Source organism: Haliaeetus leucocephalus, unplaced genomic scaffold (genome assembly GCF_000737465.1).
Source record: "Haliaeetus leucocephalus isolate CR32 unplaced genomic scaffold, Haliaeetus_leucocephalus-4.0 Scaffold696, whole genome shotgun sequence".
Lineage (NCBI taxonomy): Eukaryota > Metazoa > Chordata > Aves > Accipitriformes > Accipitridae > Haliaeetus > Haliaeetus leucocephalus.
In genome coordinates, this window is record NW_010973132.1 from 2,535,548 (window position 1) to 2,555,100 (window position 19,553).

Here is a 19,553-nt window from a genome sequence, read left to right on the forward strand (position 1 = left end):
TTCTCCCCCCCCCCCCCCCCCCCCCAGTTTTGTCTATCATCCAGAATATTCTGATTTTTCAGCTGGAACATTCTTTGAAAGTTCTACAGACATCGCAAACATGACAATCTAATGTTAACTTGTTTAAAAGATTGCACATATTTTATTTTAGGGGCTTAAGAACTTCCTGAGAAATCATGTTATGTTCATCTGAAATTTTGAATTTTAGATGTAGAAAGCTGCATTATTTTGAACTTCACTAGAATGACTCATTTTACCTTGATGAGGGAAAAGACAGTTTACTCTTTAACCCTTTATAATTTAGGCAATATTCTTTTATTGAGAATTGGGCTAAATTTACATGTTAAACTCAACACAAACATGATATGAACTTCTTTGTACTCACCATCTGACTAGAACATAAATATGGATTTCTATTATGCAATTAAAAATCTAATACAATCTAATTCTACTAATACTATTGACAAGATTATTTTATATAAATTTTTCTATATAGTGTGTTGAGAAGAGGATTTATATTTTGGTTATTAGTATTATATATACAATACATAGGGTAATATCTCACACACACATAGTAGGGTATGCTTATATATGCACACACACATGTGTGTGCATGTCTGTAGAAATTCGTGTGGTCTGTGAAAACTTCCCTGCATTCACTGGCTTCCACTACTGGTCTTCTGAGAAGATTCACATGCTTGAAGTGAAGTATGTGTATATGTGCAGAAGAAATTGTAAATTCTGCTATAAAAATCTGTGCCAGGAAAGGGTTGCAGAGTACTTCCTCTGAGAAGTGATCCAGAAAATGATTTAAGGCACAGCTATGTTGTGAGAAGCAAAGGAAAGGGGTCTCTGTAGTTGTTACCCCATGTGGGGCAAGGGAATTACTTTGGTGTCTTTCAAGAGTTTCCTATTTAACTGAAAAATGAAAACTAGTCTTATGGTACCACTCTACCTCTACTCTCCAAAGAGGTTCTGCAGATTAGAAAAGACAGTATGAAACAACAAAAAAAATTAACTGCTTTTCCTTCACTGTGCACTGAGAAAAGGCATTTCTAGCCTTTAAACTAGCACATTCTTCCTTTTATAGTTTCTGGCTAAGTAGGGTCCACTGTACTGAAGAATGATTTAGAAAACATACATGACTGCCAAGGGCATATTCTTTAGAAAGAAATTGCAAAGTTTCTCAGTCAAGGGGTAAAAAAAGGGAACAAAAGCAATCTTTCTTCTTTTGGATTCAACCACTTGTTGAGTTGTAGTTAGGTTCTCTATGTAACATATAAACTTAATATTTACTTGTGGAGTAATATTAAATCAGAGAAAATTGAACTCTCATCACCATCGTTTCCTTAACGTTGCTTTCTCTCCCGATTCCAGTAGTCATTACTTCAAACCACCCTTCTTTTTGTTTTGCTTTGTCTGGCTTCACTCATGTCATCAAACCATTTGCTAGCAGCAACACCCTGCTATCCACATGTGTGATTGTGCCTGATGATAGTTTTAAAGCAATACATGAGAAAGAAAACCTTACACGCCGAAGGCTATTTCCAGATTCTCTTTTATCTTCGCCACCAAACAGTACACCCTCAGGTGAAACAGCGGCAGCGGGCACAGCCCCAACGGGCCAGAGACGTGCTACCTTGGCTGAGGATAATGCGAGAAGAGGGCTAGGAAGCCCCAATCCCCCCTAGTAACTCAGTTCTTGACTAGAATCGATTAAATGACAGCAAGCATACGGCGAGGACAGAGCCTCGAGAAGAGGCTCCTCATCTTGGCCAAACTTGTTTGACTACGGCTGGGTCAATTCATCTCCCTTTGCGGCATTCCCATCAGGTATACAATGGAAATTTGAGGCGGTGAATATGTTACAATTTGCAAAGCGCTTTAACGTCAAATGTCAGGAAGGGCTTTTTACTACAGCGCGGCTGGTGGGGTCTCTCGGCGAAGGCTGCCCGGAGGCCTGGCTTCGCCGGAACCTCTCGGCTCTGAATCTCTCGGAGCATTACTAAAAGCCCCACGCAAGCTCCCGCGGCCGCCGCCCCCGGCAAGACGAGGCCTCGGCGCTAAGATCTGCCGTGGGGAGAACGAGACGGGCTGCCGACCACCGCCGCCAGTACCCCTCGCCAAAATGGCGGCCTCTGACCCCCGCGCTTCCTCTTCCGGCCGGGGTTGCCATGGCGCTGCCCCCCCCCATCATCTCCTCGGCCCAGCCTCCCCCCTCCCGCCGGTGTGTGTTTACATCGGGCAGGAGGAGCCGGAGCCCAAGCGCCGGGGGAGACGGGGACGCAGCCGACGGCGACGGCCGCCCGCCCTCCATCCCCGCCGGGCGGTGCTGCGGGAGAGGCGGCATGAAGGTGATGCTGGCGGCTGTCACCGGGGCTGGGGGTTCCTGCTGGCGGGGGGGTCGGCTGGGCCGCGGCCGGCGGCTCCCGGTAACTGTGAGGGGGCGAGGGGTAGGGGCCGGGCCGGTGTAACGGGGCCGGGCCCGAAGCGGTAAACCGGCGGCGGGAGGGGGTGGCCGTTCGGTCTCGTAACGAAGTACAACTTCCAGAAGCTTCTAACTTCGTGGGGGATGTGGTACCGCTTCTTGGAACCGTCACCCGAGAAAGATTTCCCCCCTTCCTCCATTAAAACCCGGATTGTTTCCTGCCGTGACGGGAAGGGAGCAGCGTGGGAGCCGGGGGAGGCTGCCCGCTCCCCTTCTGGGCTTGTGTCTCTGTAGAGAAATTGTCTTGCTTTCCCCGGGCTTCTTCCCTCACGCACATAATCTTGTGGGCAGTTTTACCCCCCCTTCCCCTCAGCAGCCGTGGGGTTTCACGCCGTGGGTACGCTACCGGGAGTAGCTCCGGCGCTCACCCGTGCCGCTTCCCTCGCGGGCCCCTCGGAGAACGTGGAGGAGACGGTCACCTTCCTCTTCGGTTTGCTGTGGAAAAGTGTTAGGATAGAAATGGGCTGACCTGGGCCGGCTGGCAGCTTCGGTGCCGTGGGAGAGACGGACGCCGAGGCTGGCCGGGCTATAAAAGTAGTAATTTACTAGCTCTCAGTTGAGAGCTTGTCTCTTCAGTTGTGTGGGTTCGGAGTCAGCAGTGCTGTGGTATTGTTCTTTCCTCCTATTACATTCTGTCGTATCTCTTTAATTTGCAGGTGTATGACTTTTGAAACGGTTCCCTCTCCTTAATCGGTCTGAAACACGAGGCACACCAGGCCTGTCTCCTGAATTTGTCTAGCAGCAAAAAAAATTATCGATCAGCTAGATTGTAAGCTCTCTGAGGCAGAAACTGTTTGTAGCTGTGGTCTATACCTATCCCGATGGAGAAATTTGGCTCAGGCCTTCCTCCAAGCCTCTGAGTCAGTGAGTATGTGTTAGAAGTTCCCCAGCTTGTGCAGGTTTTGGGTCCTGGGCAGTGCGTGTGTGCCGGTTGCTCAGGTTAACAACCATCCCTTTGTAAAAGGGGCTCTCAATGACCAGTGTCATTGCTGACAGATGGAAGAAAAGGGACAGTTTCCTAGTACATGAAATAAATATTTATAAAAAGAATGTATCCTTCTATGCACTGTTATTTTTTTGCCTTGCATTTGTTCAAAGCCTGATAGTAAAGAGTAATTTTTTTTTTCTTCTTTCTACAGAATGCTTGTTAGTTCAAATAGTGTGGGATAACAAAAAATATGTATGAGGCAGTTATTGGTAAACAGTGCTATGGCTCTGGGTGAGTTGTTGACTTATATGGCAAAACAAAAACCTAAGAGTGCTGGCTGAACAGTACATCCAGCTTGAGGCCAAAACTGAAAAGATTTCCTTCAGCTTCTGTTTTATTGCATGCAGAGTAAACAGCTGATTATTCTTGCTAAGCCCATTACTTCTGCCGAATTCCTCTTTTGCCCCACTAGATGCTTGTGGCTATTTTAGATGGGCTCACTCAAAATACAGTAAGATGTGAGTGGAGTCATGTTCTGATTGCAAGGAAAATGTGTGTGTTTGGGGGGAGAGTATTTTTTTTCTTTTTTAACCAATCATTTATCAGGTATAAGCACTGTGTAGAGCTTTTCAGTATAAAAGGGTCACAGCTTTCTCTCTGACAGGGTAATTTCTTTCCATGTATATTTCTTTCCATATGTGCCACCTTTTGCTGTAGCAGTTGCCTCAGTTTCCTCTATGTAAGATCATTGCAAATGCATGATTTAAAGTCTTAAGCTGAGTTGGGGGGGGGATTAAATTTTTAATTAACAAGTGGAATGCATCAAAGTGTACACAGTTTTTTACCTCTTAACAGGGGGAGGAAAGGTGTATGTGTGATGTGGGAGCTGGATGTGTATCCCTTTTATGGACTTGCTCACAAATAGTGCAGTGTGACTTTAAACAAAGTTGTTGATCATTGCAGGAAATACATCAGAACCAAGCTTTTTGAAAATTCATCTTGCCTATTTCTCCCCTAATGGTTGTTACTTCTTGGGAAATACACTTGCGTTTGTGTATTTTTAGCAGTATTGGTTTTGAGCCTTTCTCATTGATGCTGGTTGGCAGGTTGCTGAGAAGGCAGGGCCGTCAAAGTAAAACAAGTTAATGCTAGTGTGTATAAAGATGGTCTGCCTACTTACGGGAGGGAAGATGCAGGTGAAGAGAAGTGATAACGTCAGGGGAGTTCTGCTGTGGAAGTCATCCCTTCGGGATCCATCGTTTGACTGCTGCTGAGGAAACAGAAGCTTGATGTATTTTATTTTTAAGTCAATCAAATGACATAAGTATCCTATTAAAAAGGTAGAGTGAAATAAAGTAGTGTGGCAAAGTCATGATTTAAAACTTGAGGCATTGAAGCTGGATTGGATTCCAGGTGGTCTCTACGTGTACTTTTCTTCTGTTCCCATCTCTTTCAAGCAATGGCAGTGCTGAAAGATGGTATCTCTGGGCCCTTTCAGGCAATGCAAAATATAAAACTGGTTGAGGCAATCAGCTTGAAAGTGGATCATTGCTATATATAGGAATAAATAAGTGATATGTTTTGAATACACCAAGAGCATTTGCTTTCCTTCAAGGGCAGATCATTTTGATGGCAAGGAAATATATGTTTTTGGGCTGCACTGGGAGCCTGGGTAACAGGTCTGTCAGGTGGGGAGGGCAGTTTCATTCATTAGAAAGTGGAGAATTGTGGGGAGATGACCGAATCCCTACTTGTCCGTCACACTGTCAGCCACCAATTACTGTCCCACGATACAGTATGTTTCCAGTATTCTTCTGCTGTGGCTAAACGCTGGATTTCTCAGGTCTTAGGCAACACTGGAGAATGTGCTTGCGTCCTTGCTAACAGAACCTCTTCACGCCTTATCTTCAACAGGTAAATGAATTGGGGCATTAGGATAGTCCCTGATGGCTACCTGGTACGGTTGCTCCTGCAGTGACTGCTTCAAAACTGCTCCTGTCACTGCTCTAACTTAAATGCAAAATCAGAGGAATGAAAGGCATTGAGAGTGTCAGGTTGTATTGAAGTTCTTGTCTGGGGAAGCAAGCCCAAGATGTGATTTCAGTTAAGTAGTTGCTTCCCTTTTTATTGAATTGAAGTGATTCTCCAAAGCAGAATGAGATCTTGTGGTGCTTTGGCATATGCTCACATTTAAGTTATATATTTTGGGATAAGACAGGTGTCATAAATGTGAGATTCTTCTTTGAGAAACTTATAGCTTTATTTAAGAGAATGAATGTGAATTTATTGCCTATAGTTGTTCTGTTTTTCTGACTGCCTGTGATATTTGATGTTGGCAGATGAATCCTAGAGATTAGATAAAGGCAAGGTATTTTGAAGATGAAGCATCAAAAGTTATGGAAAACCTAAGTAAATATTTCTCTTGCTTGTATTTACAGACAGCTCTGTTCCTGAAGGATGTCATGGATTGTCCTGTCGAAACTTGATGTATATGTAACTTTTTTCTTTTTTTACATGTCTTTGGTCCTGTTTAGCAGGGCTCTTGACAGTTGAAATGAAAAGTACTTGGGAAAGGATCGGCTTATAATATGGAGACAAAAGGTATTGCTTTCTATGGAGTATATAGTAATCTTTTTTTTCTGGCATGTAGTCTTAAATTTGTTATAGAAAGCAGGAGGAAAGTGCATGTAAGTGATAGAGTAAAAGGGAACATGAACTGTATATTCTGTAGATAATTCTGACTTAAATATTTGCCTACCATTGGTCACATCTGGTTTTCTTTATTGGTTAACTGCCTTACAAACTTTCTGGTGGCTTTCTTTTCCCAGTGTTTCAGCTGAATTTCAGAGAGTGGGAAAAGGTTACATGCCTTCAATGTTCTGGGCAAGGTACATGCTTACATTGGTGAGGGCAGTAGTAGAGTTCTTAAGCAGTTTCTTCAGAAGAAATGTTGTTGCTGGTTGAACTTACTGAAAGTCACAGAAGTGTCTTGCGCTTGTGTTAGCCAGTCATACAATCTTAACACTCCTGCAGAGCTGCCTAAGGTCTAGTGCAATTCTTGGTCTTCCTTTCAATCTAAAAAAATCATTTTGGAGGGAGAGCCTGTGCACCTTGCAGATCCTCAAAAGTAAAAGGCAGCCATTACCAAAAGCTATTGCTGCCAGAATGAATTTTTACTTTTGTGTTGCTTGCATTCATAATGATCAAGTGTTTTCTCTATCCGATGGCTGTTTAGTTACTGAGTGAAGTAACTCTGGTTGGAATCTTGTATGCAGCAAGCTGTGATCTTACTTGCACTTCTTGCAGTTAGTTTGGAAGAAAATGAGACCTCTATGAAGATAAAAGGGGCATTATTGCTGGCAGTTCTTCTGGCTGTCAACTTTAAGGCATGCAGGCTAGGTGTGAAATTGGAGAGCTTGATAGTACTAGAAGATGTAGTGTATGTTCTGTAGAGTAAGTAAATATTTCATCTGAAACGTTTCTCCTTTAAAACAGTACAACAATAAATGCACAGAACAACAAGCAATACTGATCTAAAAGAGCTCTGGTCTGAGTTCAGAACTCATTTGTAAGGAAGGAAATACTTGACTACCTAGCCATCAACAAAATCAATTTAAAATTTGTGTGATAAATACATCATATTGCAGTCTCCCAGCTAATTCAGAAATGTTTGATGTTTTGCAGAAAATGCATTTTGAAATTCCTAACAAAATAAGGAAACAGAAATGAGTTCTGGACTGAATAAAATATTTTATATTTGACCTTGATTTCTGGCATTTAAATGGCTATTGGTGCTTCTGGAACAACTTCTTAACATCAAATGGATTTATAGCATTATCTTTTTTTTTTTTTCCTAATTAAAAAAAAAAAAGAAATTAAGATTTCGGCAAGACAACTTGTGTTTCAAACTGTTCCAGTGACGCATGTTGTGACTGTCTTTTGGGGCGGAGTGCTCATGTTTTTCAAGCTGGGTACATGCTTATGTACTTTGAATTCAAGTTTTCTTGTAGAAATTACTATGTTGTAGCTGTAAGAGCCCTTGAAAAAATTAATTAAATTTCAGCTCATTAAAGCTAAAACAGTAGTTGTGCACTTTTAGGGAAATAAATGCATGGAAGTCAGGTAATTCAAGTAGGTCATATGAAACTACTGCTGTTACAGAATACTGCTTAATGCATCCTTCCATGGATTTTCTTTTTTTTTTAAATCGTGACCCTACTGAGAATAATGGAAGGGGTACTACTTTTGAAGTCTCTAGCATGGTTAAGAAAATCTTAACGACGTCTGTCATATAGGCCTATATTATTAAGCAAAGGACTTCTCATTTTTATTTCAGACAAATTTCTCATGCTGTCTGCAGCTTTCTAGAGTGCTACTTCCACATCTCGTTAGGAAAATGGAAAATATTCTTTCTGCAGAGTGCATTATCTCATTTCTTTAGTCTGAGTAAAACTGGCACTAATCATTAAATCCACCTGTCAAGGACCAGGCTGGAGAAAATACATTTATACTACATTTGCTAACTGTAGTTATGTAGAAAGTACAATGAAACTGCAGGTCATTAAGTCTTATTATTGCTTGCTTTTGGTTCATCAGCTCAACTGTCCAAGTGATTTTTTTTGTCCCTGAAGTCTTTGTTGACAGGCAGTGAATGACTGACAGGATGTAGAAAGGCTTCTTTCCTCTGAAATTACTTAAATCAGTAAATGGTCAGTTATCAATATGAGTTAATTGATATTTTTGAGAGATCATTATGAGTAACTATTTAATTGCTTTCAGATTGGTTTGCTGTGATGCAGGGTCATGCTTTGGTCCCGCATCATTCTGTGTTGTACTCCTCTCTGTTTCAGAGTCTGTTAGGTGTTTCCATAATGACTGTTTTTCCTATGTATTAGCCCGCCCTCAACTTTAACAATTGCTACTGTTTGAGTTATGCTGCGCAATGACACTTTGCCTTCATGTAACTTCTTTTTTTCCAAACAAATGCAAGTCAGCACAGTCAGTTTTTGAATAGGAACAGTGTCCTGGACATGGCATGCCCTTCCTCGTGGAGGCAGTAGTTTAAACTGGAATTGACAGGAAATTATGCAGCCTGTTTCAAGGTAAGTTTTCAGCCTTTACGGTGCTACATGGTATCCTTTTGATAATTACACTGGTTAACTGCTCGGAGGGAGGAGTGTTCTCTTTGGGCCTGGTCAGTAACTGATCAAATGAAGTGTGGTTTGTTTGGTTTGTTTTTTTGAAAAACACCCTGGCTTTCTTTCTGTGCTAACATTGATTTAGTAGGTAAAATTCAGATGGAAAATAAACGGTCGATCAAGACAAAATTCAATACAATAATTAGTTCAAAATCCAGAACTGCTGAACTATCACTGAGCAGACTGTATTGGCTTTTTGCTGTATAAGTGGTGTTATCTGCCCTATATAAAGTGTGAATGTAAAAAGTGTAAACCAGACTGTTTACTGGTTTGCTGAATGGAGAATAGATTGTGGTGTCGTTAGTGCTGTTGAAAAGTTATTTATGCCAAGTAAACCCTAATGGGGATTACTTGCAGTACAAAGTTGTTTTATTGCTGTAGAAATAGGATTTGACTCTTCTGCTGAGAACAATAGAACTCAATCTTGGTTTGGAATTTGCAACATTAAAACTTGCTCTTGTACCCTCTTTCCTCCAGTCCTGTTGTCAAGACAAAATTAAGTGTTGTTAAAATCGTAGTCTCCCTAATGTGTTTGTCCAAATACAGAGAAGAGCAAGTAATCTAAGCAACTTTTCTAGTTCTTTCTTACAGCGTACTTTGAACAAAGTGCTATTATTTTACACTACTGTCATCCTCAGCATTTCTATTTCTGTACTTTCCTTTAGTGTTCTAGGGGATTTATAACTGCAACTCAAATTCCCCTTGGGCTGAAACCTGGCACAGAAGCTCTCATTATGACCGAACCTTGTTTTGCAAAATTAAAAGCAAAGCATCCATCAAGAGGCTTTCTTAAACCTACAGGAAAGCGAAAAAAAAAATGTTTGTGGTTGCAGATCAATTATTTCTCTATCTGCACGAAGAATCCAGCTGACTTTGGAAGCCCCTAAGGTGTGGGTGTGCAATCAATAGCAATGGCAGGTTCAGTGGAACATTCCTGTTACATTTAGAAAATTTTAAATGAAAGTCTTAATTCCCCAATATGCTGAAAATTCATTGCTGAAGTAAAAGCTGCAGCTGCAACAGATACCTGCCTAACAAAGGTACAGTGATAGTTTTAAACTTGTTTCCATTGTCTGAGTGTGGTTATCTGAGTAGTAGTGCATAAGGAGATGGTTGGGTAGTTACTTCAGCTGAAGCACATGCCTGTAGGTCCTCAGCTCACTGGAAAAGGGAGTCATCGTGTTGAACTGCCTACCCAGTGTGTCTGCTTGTTTAAAATATTTTTTTTTAAACAAACAAACCCCTTCTTTTCCATAGGAATTGAGGCTTTATGTAATTGTATAGAAGCAGAAAGGACTTTCTTAGCCACAAACCACTTTCAAATGTGGAAGATGGAATAATTTAATTTGATTAAACATGAAATATCAAAGATAAGTTCTGAGGAACTTCATAACAGTGATTGGATAGAGGAGAGATCCCAAATTAACACTGTCATTAATGAAGTAATTGTAGGAAAGCCTGATGAAGGTCAGCTTCATTATTACTGGATCTGACAAGCCCTTTGGCATCTGCACACATTCAGCCCGGTCACAGTATGTATCATCTCTCACCCATTTCGAGGAGGTGAACCTGGGATGAGAAGTGCTGGGTTTTTGTGGTTTTAGGAAGGGGCAAAGTATGCAAATGTGCAGGGAACCGTGTGGTTTTTAGTCCTGTGGGCATGCAATAAGCATTCTTTAAACATAATGCAAAAATAGTTGTTGCTTTTGCTAAGATACTTAAAAAATATCATTGTAGTTTCCCAAAGCACTTGACAAACTGTCCTGTACGTGGGGATTACTTCACTTGTTTCTTCCCACAGACCTACTGAGTCTTGTGATTCTTTAGGAGTGCATCTGCCCTTTGTAGTTATCAGTTGAGATGTATTTGATGCTATATAAAAAAAGGTGTTGAAGCTGTGCTGGGAAAGCTTACGAGTGGCATCACAGACGTGGAGGGGTGAAGCATGTGCTGCCACTAATTTTCCTCTGCTAAATTGCTTTACTGGAATTGTGCCTACATAGAATACCAGGTCTGAAAGTCAGTGTTAGGCAGGACAGAGGACATGTGACTTAGGCTGGCAGTTGAACATTTGCATAGAATGAAGTAGGTCTGACCTTGTGAGCTTTTAAGGAGAGGGTTTACAAGGAATGAGGCAGTTTTGAACAGTGAAAGAAGTGAGATTCTAGGCTCAAGTCCAGAATGGAAATGAATCTGAAAATGAATGTCAGAAAGGAAAAACTGGAGTAAAATATTCAGGAGCAAGAATGGAAATATGAAGATCTAGGTCAGGAAATAAATACCATTTTCACTTGAAAATGCCCAGGGAAAGTAGTAGCTAAAGCTGCAGATTTTAGAATCATTTCCAAAGGGTAGCCTCAGAACTGAGGTGCTAATCTGCTGCTGAAGTCATCACTGTGGGCTTTACATTCCTCCAGCTTCTGTTGTGCAAGGGGGAAATGATTACTAATAAAATTCAGTATAATGGAGAAGAGTGTTCATGTTGTGGGTTTTCTTTTGGCTTTGCTTATGTGGGGGACTTTTTTTTTTTTTTTCAAGAATACTGTGTTTCTGTGGGCTGAGTAGGAATGGCAAGAAGGAGCAGAATTGTAAGATATGTGCTGCTGCTTGGTTGGGAACAGCAGTAAAGTGTCTTTCCATTGGTAGTCATAAACTGAAGAAAACTTGGAAGTTATTTTCCCCAAACTCATTCAATTTCAGTAATAATTTTTCACAGGGTGGATTCTTTTTTTCTCTTTGATTCCTTCCCTCCCCCCTGCCCTTATCAGCCTCGTTGGCCTTTGTTTTGGGGTTTTATTTTTTGCTATTCATTAACCTAATCCTGGCTCAGTGGACAGTAATTGACAGACTCTACTTTGCTTTAAGATTATATACCGTAATTAATGTAAAGCTAAGTACAAAAGTAGAGTCTAAAAGGCCTAAAAGTAGTGGTAGTGTTGCAGGGTATGTTTTTTTTATTATTTTTATTGTTGTTGTTTCAAGATGGTCTGTAGGGACTTTTTAGAAAGCTTAGCCATTTCCACTGTTGGCTTGTCTGTTGGGGCATTTGCAGTGACAGTCTCACATCGCTATTGGCTTACATGCAAAATGGGCTGATAATGGTTGCCTGGTGTTGGGATTGCTCCTGACCTGAGTGGTTTTTTTGAGTACTTACTACTCTGCTGAGACTGAGATAGTATAGGCTGTTTTTATGATTGACCATGCTGAAATAATTTGTTAATACAAATGTGGTGATAAATGCAGCTCTTACTTTCAATGTCATAAACATAACTCAGTACCTTGTGGAAAATACTGACCCTTACTGTATAGGAACCTTCTTTCTGTCATGCATGGATTTATCACACCACTTGTAAAATACACAGTCTTTAAATATACTGAAAATATGAGCATATCACTGAAGTTCTGGTCAGAATTATTCTCAAAAGTGTTGTATCCCATGGAAAAGCATGAGGTGATTTGTCACACTTGTTTAGTTCAGTACTGGCAGTCCTCTCTGTCCATAAATACATAGCCTTCTATGAAACACAGTATAAGACAGCAAATGAACGCAAATTTACTGGGTCACAGCAGCCCATAATATTTGAGTTAAACTGCACTGTAATGTCAGTAGTCACACTGTGTGATCAGAACACAGGATAATATGTTCCTTGGGCAGTTTCTGTGAGAATCCCTGTAGGTTTTCTCTCTTGATCTTTATATTTTGCTGTGTTTATACAAACCTTTTCCTGGTAGTTCATTGAAACTTTTGGGAGGCACAGAGTGAGCTACCTTGGAATTGGCACATCCATAACTTCAGTTTGGAAGGGTGGGTATTGCCTCTGCTTGAGTTGACTTGTTTCTGGTCAGCTTAGATCTTGTTTTAAATTATGACATAAAAATTGCCACTAAATCTTAATAGTGCTCATAGTCAGAAACTCATCAATTGCTGAAAGGAATTGTATGATGCAGGGACCATCTCTGGAGAGCAAAGAGGTTTTTCTTAGTTATATGTTCCTAGGCTCCGTGCCATAACCTAACTGTTCCTGTAATAATACTTGTTTAAATCTGTCCTTCTCCAATGGCTCTAGTGAGGAATGGAACCATATTCTCAATTAAAAATGCTATACAAACCCTACATAATTGAAAGAATATTGTACAGTTAGTAATCTACTGATGTTTCTGAACTGTTGATACATCCTCCTGCACCCTAGATGCTCCTAGAGGGAGTATCAAAGCAAAAGCAACGTCTGTGTGCATTACTTCTGCCATGGCTGCAGCTCAAGAAGATTATTATAGAATTGCTGGACACTGCATGGCTGCTTATCTGCAAGCCAATAACTTACACAGTTGTGTGCATCCCATTCCTCTATTTGTCTGTCAAGGATCCTTAACAATGAAAAAAACATAACTGATGCCTCATTCTTGAAATAGTGTAAAAAAAAAAAAAAAATGTTGAGACCAAGAACTTTAACTATAACTTAGTTATAAATCTTCTTAAAGAAGACAATTTCCTGGAATTTTTGATTGCTGTAAATTAGTGTGCTGCCAGAACTGCAGATACCTGAAGTATTGATTACCAAGCTTGCAGCAGACCTGGTGAGTTGAACTCAGCAGATATAACTAAAAAAGCAACGGACGTGCTAATATAACATACAAAGCCATTGTAAAGAGACTTTGTAATCTTGTTGATAACACCTGTCAGTGTTTGAGCCTTAAGTATTACTTCCAGGTATGGATACGAGAACCTAGGATCTCATCTACTGTTAATTGTTTTACACTTTAATTACTTAGTGAAATTCAGTACCAACGCTGTGCACACTTATTCACTGCTCTCAATGATTAAACTGATACACTGAAGTCTGATATACACAGATGTTTATGAGACTACTTCTCCTAGAAACTTCCTATATTGTAGGTCATTATATATAGTGATAAGATATCAATGAGATAAGAACTTGCGTTATTCTGTAGAAAACATTTCTAACTTCATTTTAGGAAGTAGGAAATCAGAAGATTTCAAAGTTTCTCGCAAAACAATTCTTGGAAAAGTTAAGTTTGTGGTTACTTGACAACCATACTTCAGTCTAGACTGTGTTTTCAATTTTTAACATCAGATTTTGAAATAAAAATTTGCAAACCAGTTTTTTTTCAGTGGGTTTTGGGGAAGATTCTCAAAAAATACAGGAAAAGCATACCAAATACAGTTCCAAATATGCTGTGTTGTGATTAATTGTTTTTGAGTAGTGAAAAAAATTCTTCAAAAACTCTGGCTATTTCTGTTAGATATTAAAAATGCTCTGTAAAAGTAGTATTCCTGGATTGTGTATTTTTCTTCTGTGGGATTCCAGTAGCAAGTGTTAAAGTTTTGAATTGGAGGGAAGTAGGTGATAGCAAACAGCATCTCAGCCATGAACTTCAGAGTGGTCTGTAGTGGGTTCTGTTTTCCCCACAGCTGGATTTGTTAATACTAGCTTAGCCCTAAAGGCTGATGTTCAACTAAGATAAACCTTTAGTTCAGGGTAAGTATTGTCGGTGATAACCACCCTACTGTAGAGTTGTATTGCTAGTGAGCACTGAGTAGTAGTTCATGCATACGGGAAAAAACCTGTAATGCCACCATTCACTTTTGATAGCATTTTGCATCCTCTTAGTATTTATGTAGATAACAACTATAACCCAAAAGAGCATCGCTATCATGGTCTGTTGTTGGGAGAAGCCACTGAGCAGGTTTGTCTCATGGTAGCAAAGTGAGACTATTGACTATTTTGAAGAAGGAAAGATAATATTTTTCTTACTGGCTTTTCCTTAATCCCTGAAGTTGGATTGTCTCCTTGGGCAGCATATTGTTAGTAGGGACTTAAGCTTTGCCTTGTGCAGAGGGTTCTGTTGCTTTTTTTTAATTAAAATAATTTTGGGGTTGCAAACTGGAAAGTACAGGTAAAGGATTCAGATTCGAGACCACTTCTAGTTTAGGAGTTCTTATAGTTGTGGTTCAGAATGTTTGCAAGGCAAATATTGGTGCCTCATGTCCTACATGTAGACATCTTTCATATGAAAATAAGCACTCTGATTTGGTATACTAATGTAACATCATCTTCTCCTTTCTCTCTCTGTAGCATTAATGGGTAGGAAAGAAATGTATATGAATATATTGCCTGTGATTGATGTAGAAGCTTATTCAAGTACATACTCTTATGTTCAATCTGGTGCTCCTATCCAGAATTGTTTACACATTCTTAAAATCTAGATCACATTATTTAGGTGAAGTGGGGAGATGGTTAGACCTCAGTGTTGATAACTGACTCCTAGGTTTGATTTTTATTTGGGCTAAGTCAGGCAACTTACTACTTTCTCATATGTACCCTGTGGTAGAAATATTTTTTTCTCCTTTCTATCATAGCTACTACAAGGTATGACTTAATGTTTGAACTATTTTTTGACCAAGGCTGGGCACTATTGTTACCAGGTGTTTTTAAATGAGGAGAAATAGGTACATGGCTTAGGTAAAGCTTGCATAGTCATGGATGGCAGAAATCAAGGTTGTGATGGTGGCACTAACATAATAGACTTGTACACTTCCCCTGGGTGCTGTGTTTTTCCCTGCTATGAAACTCTTGAAAACAATGTGGTGGTACTTGTTTTCATGTCCATTTTGTTGAAAGAATGGGGAATGGATGAAAATGTAAGCTACTTGTGCAGAGGAAGAAATTTAGAATTTGTGTTAGTCTTTATAATGTGCAAAATGCGGAAACAGAAAGCATGCAATGCTCTTGGGGGTAACTTTGCAGTCACGGGGTTTGGAAAGTATGAAAATAAATCCTGCAGCTTTAATGCTATAAGGCCTTTTTCTTCCTGAGTTCAAATAATAAAGTCTTGCAAGCTGTTGATGTACCAGTGTTTAAGCTGGCTTCTGTAACCTCCCAGCTGCATATGTTAATACACATTTTCAGATATTTCAGACTGGAAACCCATTCATATTTTCAAAGTGCGCAAAAGCCTCATTTCCTAATGACTGCTAAGTTTCTGATTTGACTCTTGACTGTACTAGCATTCCAAAAGAAAAAATTAGTTAGTTGTTTTTAAGGAGCTCTGTACCTATGCCGAGTGTTTACTCTGCTGTTACTTTAAAAAAAAAGGGGGGGGGGGAGCAGTGTTTGCGGTTTTTTTCTTTGATAGTTTGAAAACGAAAAAGCAACTACACTTTTATAGCTCCACAAGTCATGAAAATACTACATGTGCAAAATGAGTTCAGCATCCTTAAATACAAGTGAATGTTCCTGAAGTCTACGAATCCAGTAACTCTGCTCACATCCTTCCAGCAGCAATGTTGCAGGCTCTTTCCAAGATCCTGAAGGCTAAAAAGTGGAAATGCAAAACTTTGGAGGGCAACCTGGTAGTTTTCAGGAGTGGTTAGTTTAGCACATTGCACATGCAGGCACAAATGCATGTATAGCGAGTGCAAGTAGGGGAAAACTATGTGGTCAGTGGATCTGGATGGGTTAGAAGGTTGTAAACCAGTTTGCATTGTCTTCCTTTGAAAAACGAGGTGTGGGACCATTAGTATAACCTGTGTTGATCTCTTTTATTGAACAGGCCACAGACATTTCATAATCTAGTCTTGGTAAGACAAATCAAAGATTGGATTCTTTCCTGAAAATTCCAAGTGATGGCGAATCTGTTGCTACCCGTGCTAAATGGGGATTTTAGAAATAGTCATTTAGAAATTGTGCTTCACCGTTCAGTTCCTGATTTTTAGTTTACTTAGACCCTTGTAACTTTGCTTGCTAGCTTGAAGAGTCCTTTTTTTTTTTTTTTTCCTCTCCCCTTTCTGTAAGTAATTCAACTGCAAACAAATCTCCCAGCAGCTTTCTTTCTCATCAGCTAAAGTGAGCTCCTTGTGTCCTTGCTGCCTGGCATATTATCTAATCCTGTAATTATTTCTGTGGTTCCTTTCTGAACTTTCTCCAATTTACCTCCTCTTGCTGTTCTGTTCTGCAGGGACCTAGCTTAGAAACACAGATGGTGGAAGATGAAACTGAGACAACAAGTGAAGAATTGCCTCCTCATCTGCGGGAGGAGCCTCCCGAAGGTACAGTACTAGCAGTTAATATAAACTCTTTGCATTAAATTGGGGAAAATGTTCTGGCCAAGGAATTCTTATTTATTTATCTATCTGACTTGAGAGCCTATGTCTGCCTATTTTCTGAGAGGGATAAAGCTTTGTCAGTGCTGACAGCTGAGCCAACCTCCCAGCCAGAGGTCTAGCCAGCCTCTAAGCCTGCTTTTGCATTCAAAGAAAGCTGCACCCACTGAGGTGCAGTCATTGTTCTGCATTCCCTTTAACAATATGGTTTCTGATTAAAATTGTCCTGCTTGATCATCCTGTCTGTAGGCTTAGGAATAAAATGCCTCCTCTACTGTCTTGTTTGTGATGTTTTGAGCCTTCATTAGGGAAGACTTCCTAAGTAGTCATCTATTCTCTCCTTACCTCTCTCTGCAGCATCCTGCTATTGAAATTGTCCCCAGCAGAGGCTTGTCAAAGTTAGGTATTCTAGTGATTTTGTTTCTTTCCGCTCTCTCTCTTGGAAGCCAGTTTAGCCATATGAGGAGGAGGCAGTGAGACACTGTCAGTCAGTAGGAGGCTCAAAAATGCCAATTTTAATTAAAAACTTGTTTGCAATGACATGCCCTGGATTTATACAGGGAACAGATTTTTCCCACTGTGGAAATGTTGCAGACATTGCATATATGCAAAAAAAAAATAGGTGTTGCTTTCTTTTGAATAGAAGCTGCTAACGTTGCCGTAAGGGATGATATGTTTTGAGCTTTGTCTCCAGTTCAGCAACTTTTAAAACACAATCAGTCATAATCATTGTGGACAGCTTAACCCAGAGAGTACTGAGATTCTTATTAGCAACTTACTGTTAAAATACCATGACATGTCTCTAGGAAACATAAATGTGTTTTATATTATTCCTTTAAGAGAATAACATGCTGATACAGCATTTATACTGACAGCCATTCTTAAAGGGAATATGAACCAAGTAGATGGTTTTAGGAATTTGCTGCTCCATCCCTTCTTGTTGAGCATTCTGTTACGGTTTTCTCATTAAGTTGTAATTTCTTGTTCTGCCATTTCATATACTTTGTGTTGGCAATTACAGTATATAGAGGTAAGTGAAAGGCAGGTTTCTTTTTGCAACTCCTATAAAGCCAGAAGGAAATAAATGTGGAAGACATTGTCATTACTATGTATACACTCAAGATATAATCTTGATCCTCCTCCTCCCCCCCCTCCCCCGCCCCCGTAAGTAATGCCAAGTCAGCATGTAATGACAATGCATTGTTAAAGTAAGAATTCTGGTCACTAGCCTGAGCTGATGATTACATGAGCCTAGAGACCATATCCTGGAGTGTAAAACACAGGAGATATCTTGTCCCATCAATTTATCAGGAATAGTCTTAGATTTTGGACTATGGCTTTGAACTGTGTAATCAGAAGGGCATTTTTAAATGTGGCTAAGTATTTTTGCAAAGTTTTTGTAATTGAAAGTGTTTGCTTCTGCCTGCAGCCCTGCTAGTTTGAATGATGATGAAAAATGTCAGTATTAATATTCCACTTCTATGACTTGTTGGATGGTTTGGGAGAATTATGTGCTCTGGATATGCCTGCTTTGCTGGCGTGACGGGGAAAAAAAAAACCAGTAACAGTTGAGCTGATTTGGTTAAGCAGTGGTACAGTGGGTACTGTGAGTTCTTTTAAGGTCTGAGCTCAGTATGTACTACTTAAATTTACAATGATGTTAAGAGTAGCAAAATAGGAGGGATATTGAGAGTACAACTGGAAATAGAGACTACTTTGGAGAAGAGGTGGAAAAATTGCTCCTGAAAGAGACCCATCAAGATTGTACTGAACTTACAGCTGGCTCTGTGTATTAGTGGAGCTGAGTAACAGGAGTCTTCCTTGGAAACTCCTCTCTACCAACATAGACCAACCAGAATTACTATAAAGATCATGTAGTTGCAGGAGTGATTACAAATACCCCATGAAAGAAATAGATCTCTGAGGTTCTTTTACTATTAAATACCATTCAGGACTATCTTCTTGTTGTTGCTCTTCTACTGGTTTCTGGTGTCTTCTGATAGGACTTTCCTAGTTAAATCAAATGCTTTGCAATAAATAAATAAATCATGTTGTCATGACTACTGCAGTCTTGTTTCCTGGGATCTGTGAACGGAAGATGATGTCTGCGTGCCTTCTGGTAATGAGCACGTGAGGGATGGAAAGCTCTCCAGAGTCTGTGTCTTTCTAGGACAATCCATTATTTCACCAGACTGCATCATAGTGACTTCATTGTCTAGCTTGCACTGTGTATTTACTCCCCTGCTGAAAGGAGGGGAATTGAAAGCACTGTGCTATATAAATATTGCAGCAAAATAAAAGGTTACCCTTCAGAGATTGTCGCGTTTCTGAAAGGTGTTGCAGTATGGCCTTCTACAAAAAAAGGGACAATTTTACAAGTGTATCATGTACATAACTAAATTGAGTAAGTGTATGTGCGTAACAAGTGGTATAGAACAGCAAACGCTGGTTTTAGGTGCAGCGCGGCAGTGTTTGAGAAGAGAAAGTTTTGTGGTTTAAAAAGGAGATTAACCAGGAAATCCCTGAAAGGTAACCAAGGCAGAGGCTAGTAACCTCCCGTGTGTGTAACCTGAATCCATTTGTTTTATCTGCTGTCAGAGTTAACTTTTTTGTGCGTAAACAAGTCAACGGAGTAAAGGAGTAAAACGCGCAGCTGCTACGAGGTGGGGTGAGTGACGTGAGGTATCAGAAAGGGCTTTTTGTTTTAAAGCGGAGCTGCCTTATTTTCAGCGGCGTTGGTATCCCGTGCCCCGGCTGGAGGTGGAGACCGCAGGGTCCGGCGGCCGAGGCCGGGGCTGTGGCGGGGAGCCGGCGGCT

The 19,553-nt window shown here is 40.3% G+C and overlaps 1 protein-coding gene across 1 annotated transcript in view; it reads left to right on the forward strand.

Moving 5' to 3' along the window:
- Positions 1 to 16,259: 16,259 nt before the first annotated feature.
- The window catches only part of LOC104839676 (transmembrane protein 263-like), a 189,374-nt gene continuing 186,080 nt past the window's right edge, over positions 16,260 to 19,553 (forward strand). The window contains exons 1-2 of the mRNA XM_010580091.1: positions 16,260 to 16,280; positions 16,592 to 16,682. Coding sequence (XP_010578393.1) covers positions 16,260 to 16,280; positions 16,592 to 16,682 — 112 coding nt within the window. The remainder of the gene's footprint in view (positions 16,281 to 16,591; positions 16,683 to 19,553) is intronic.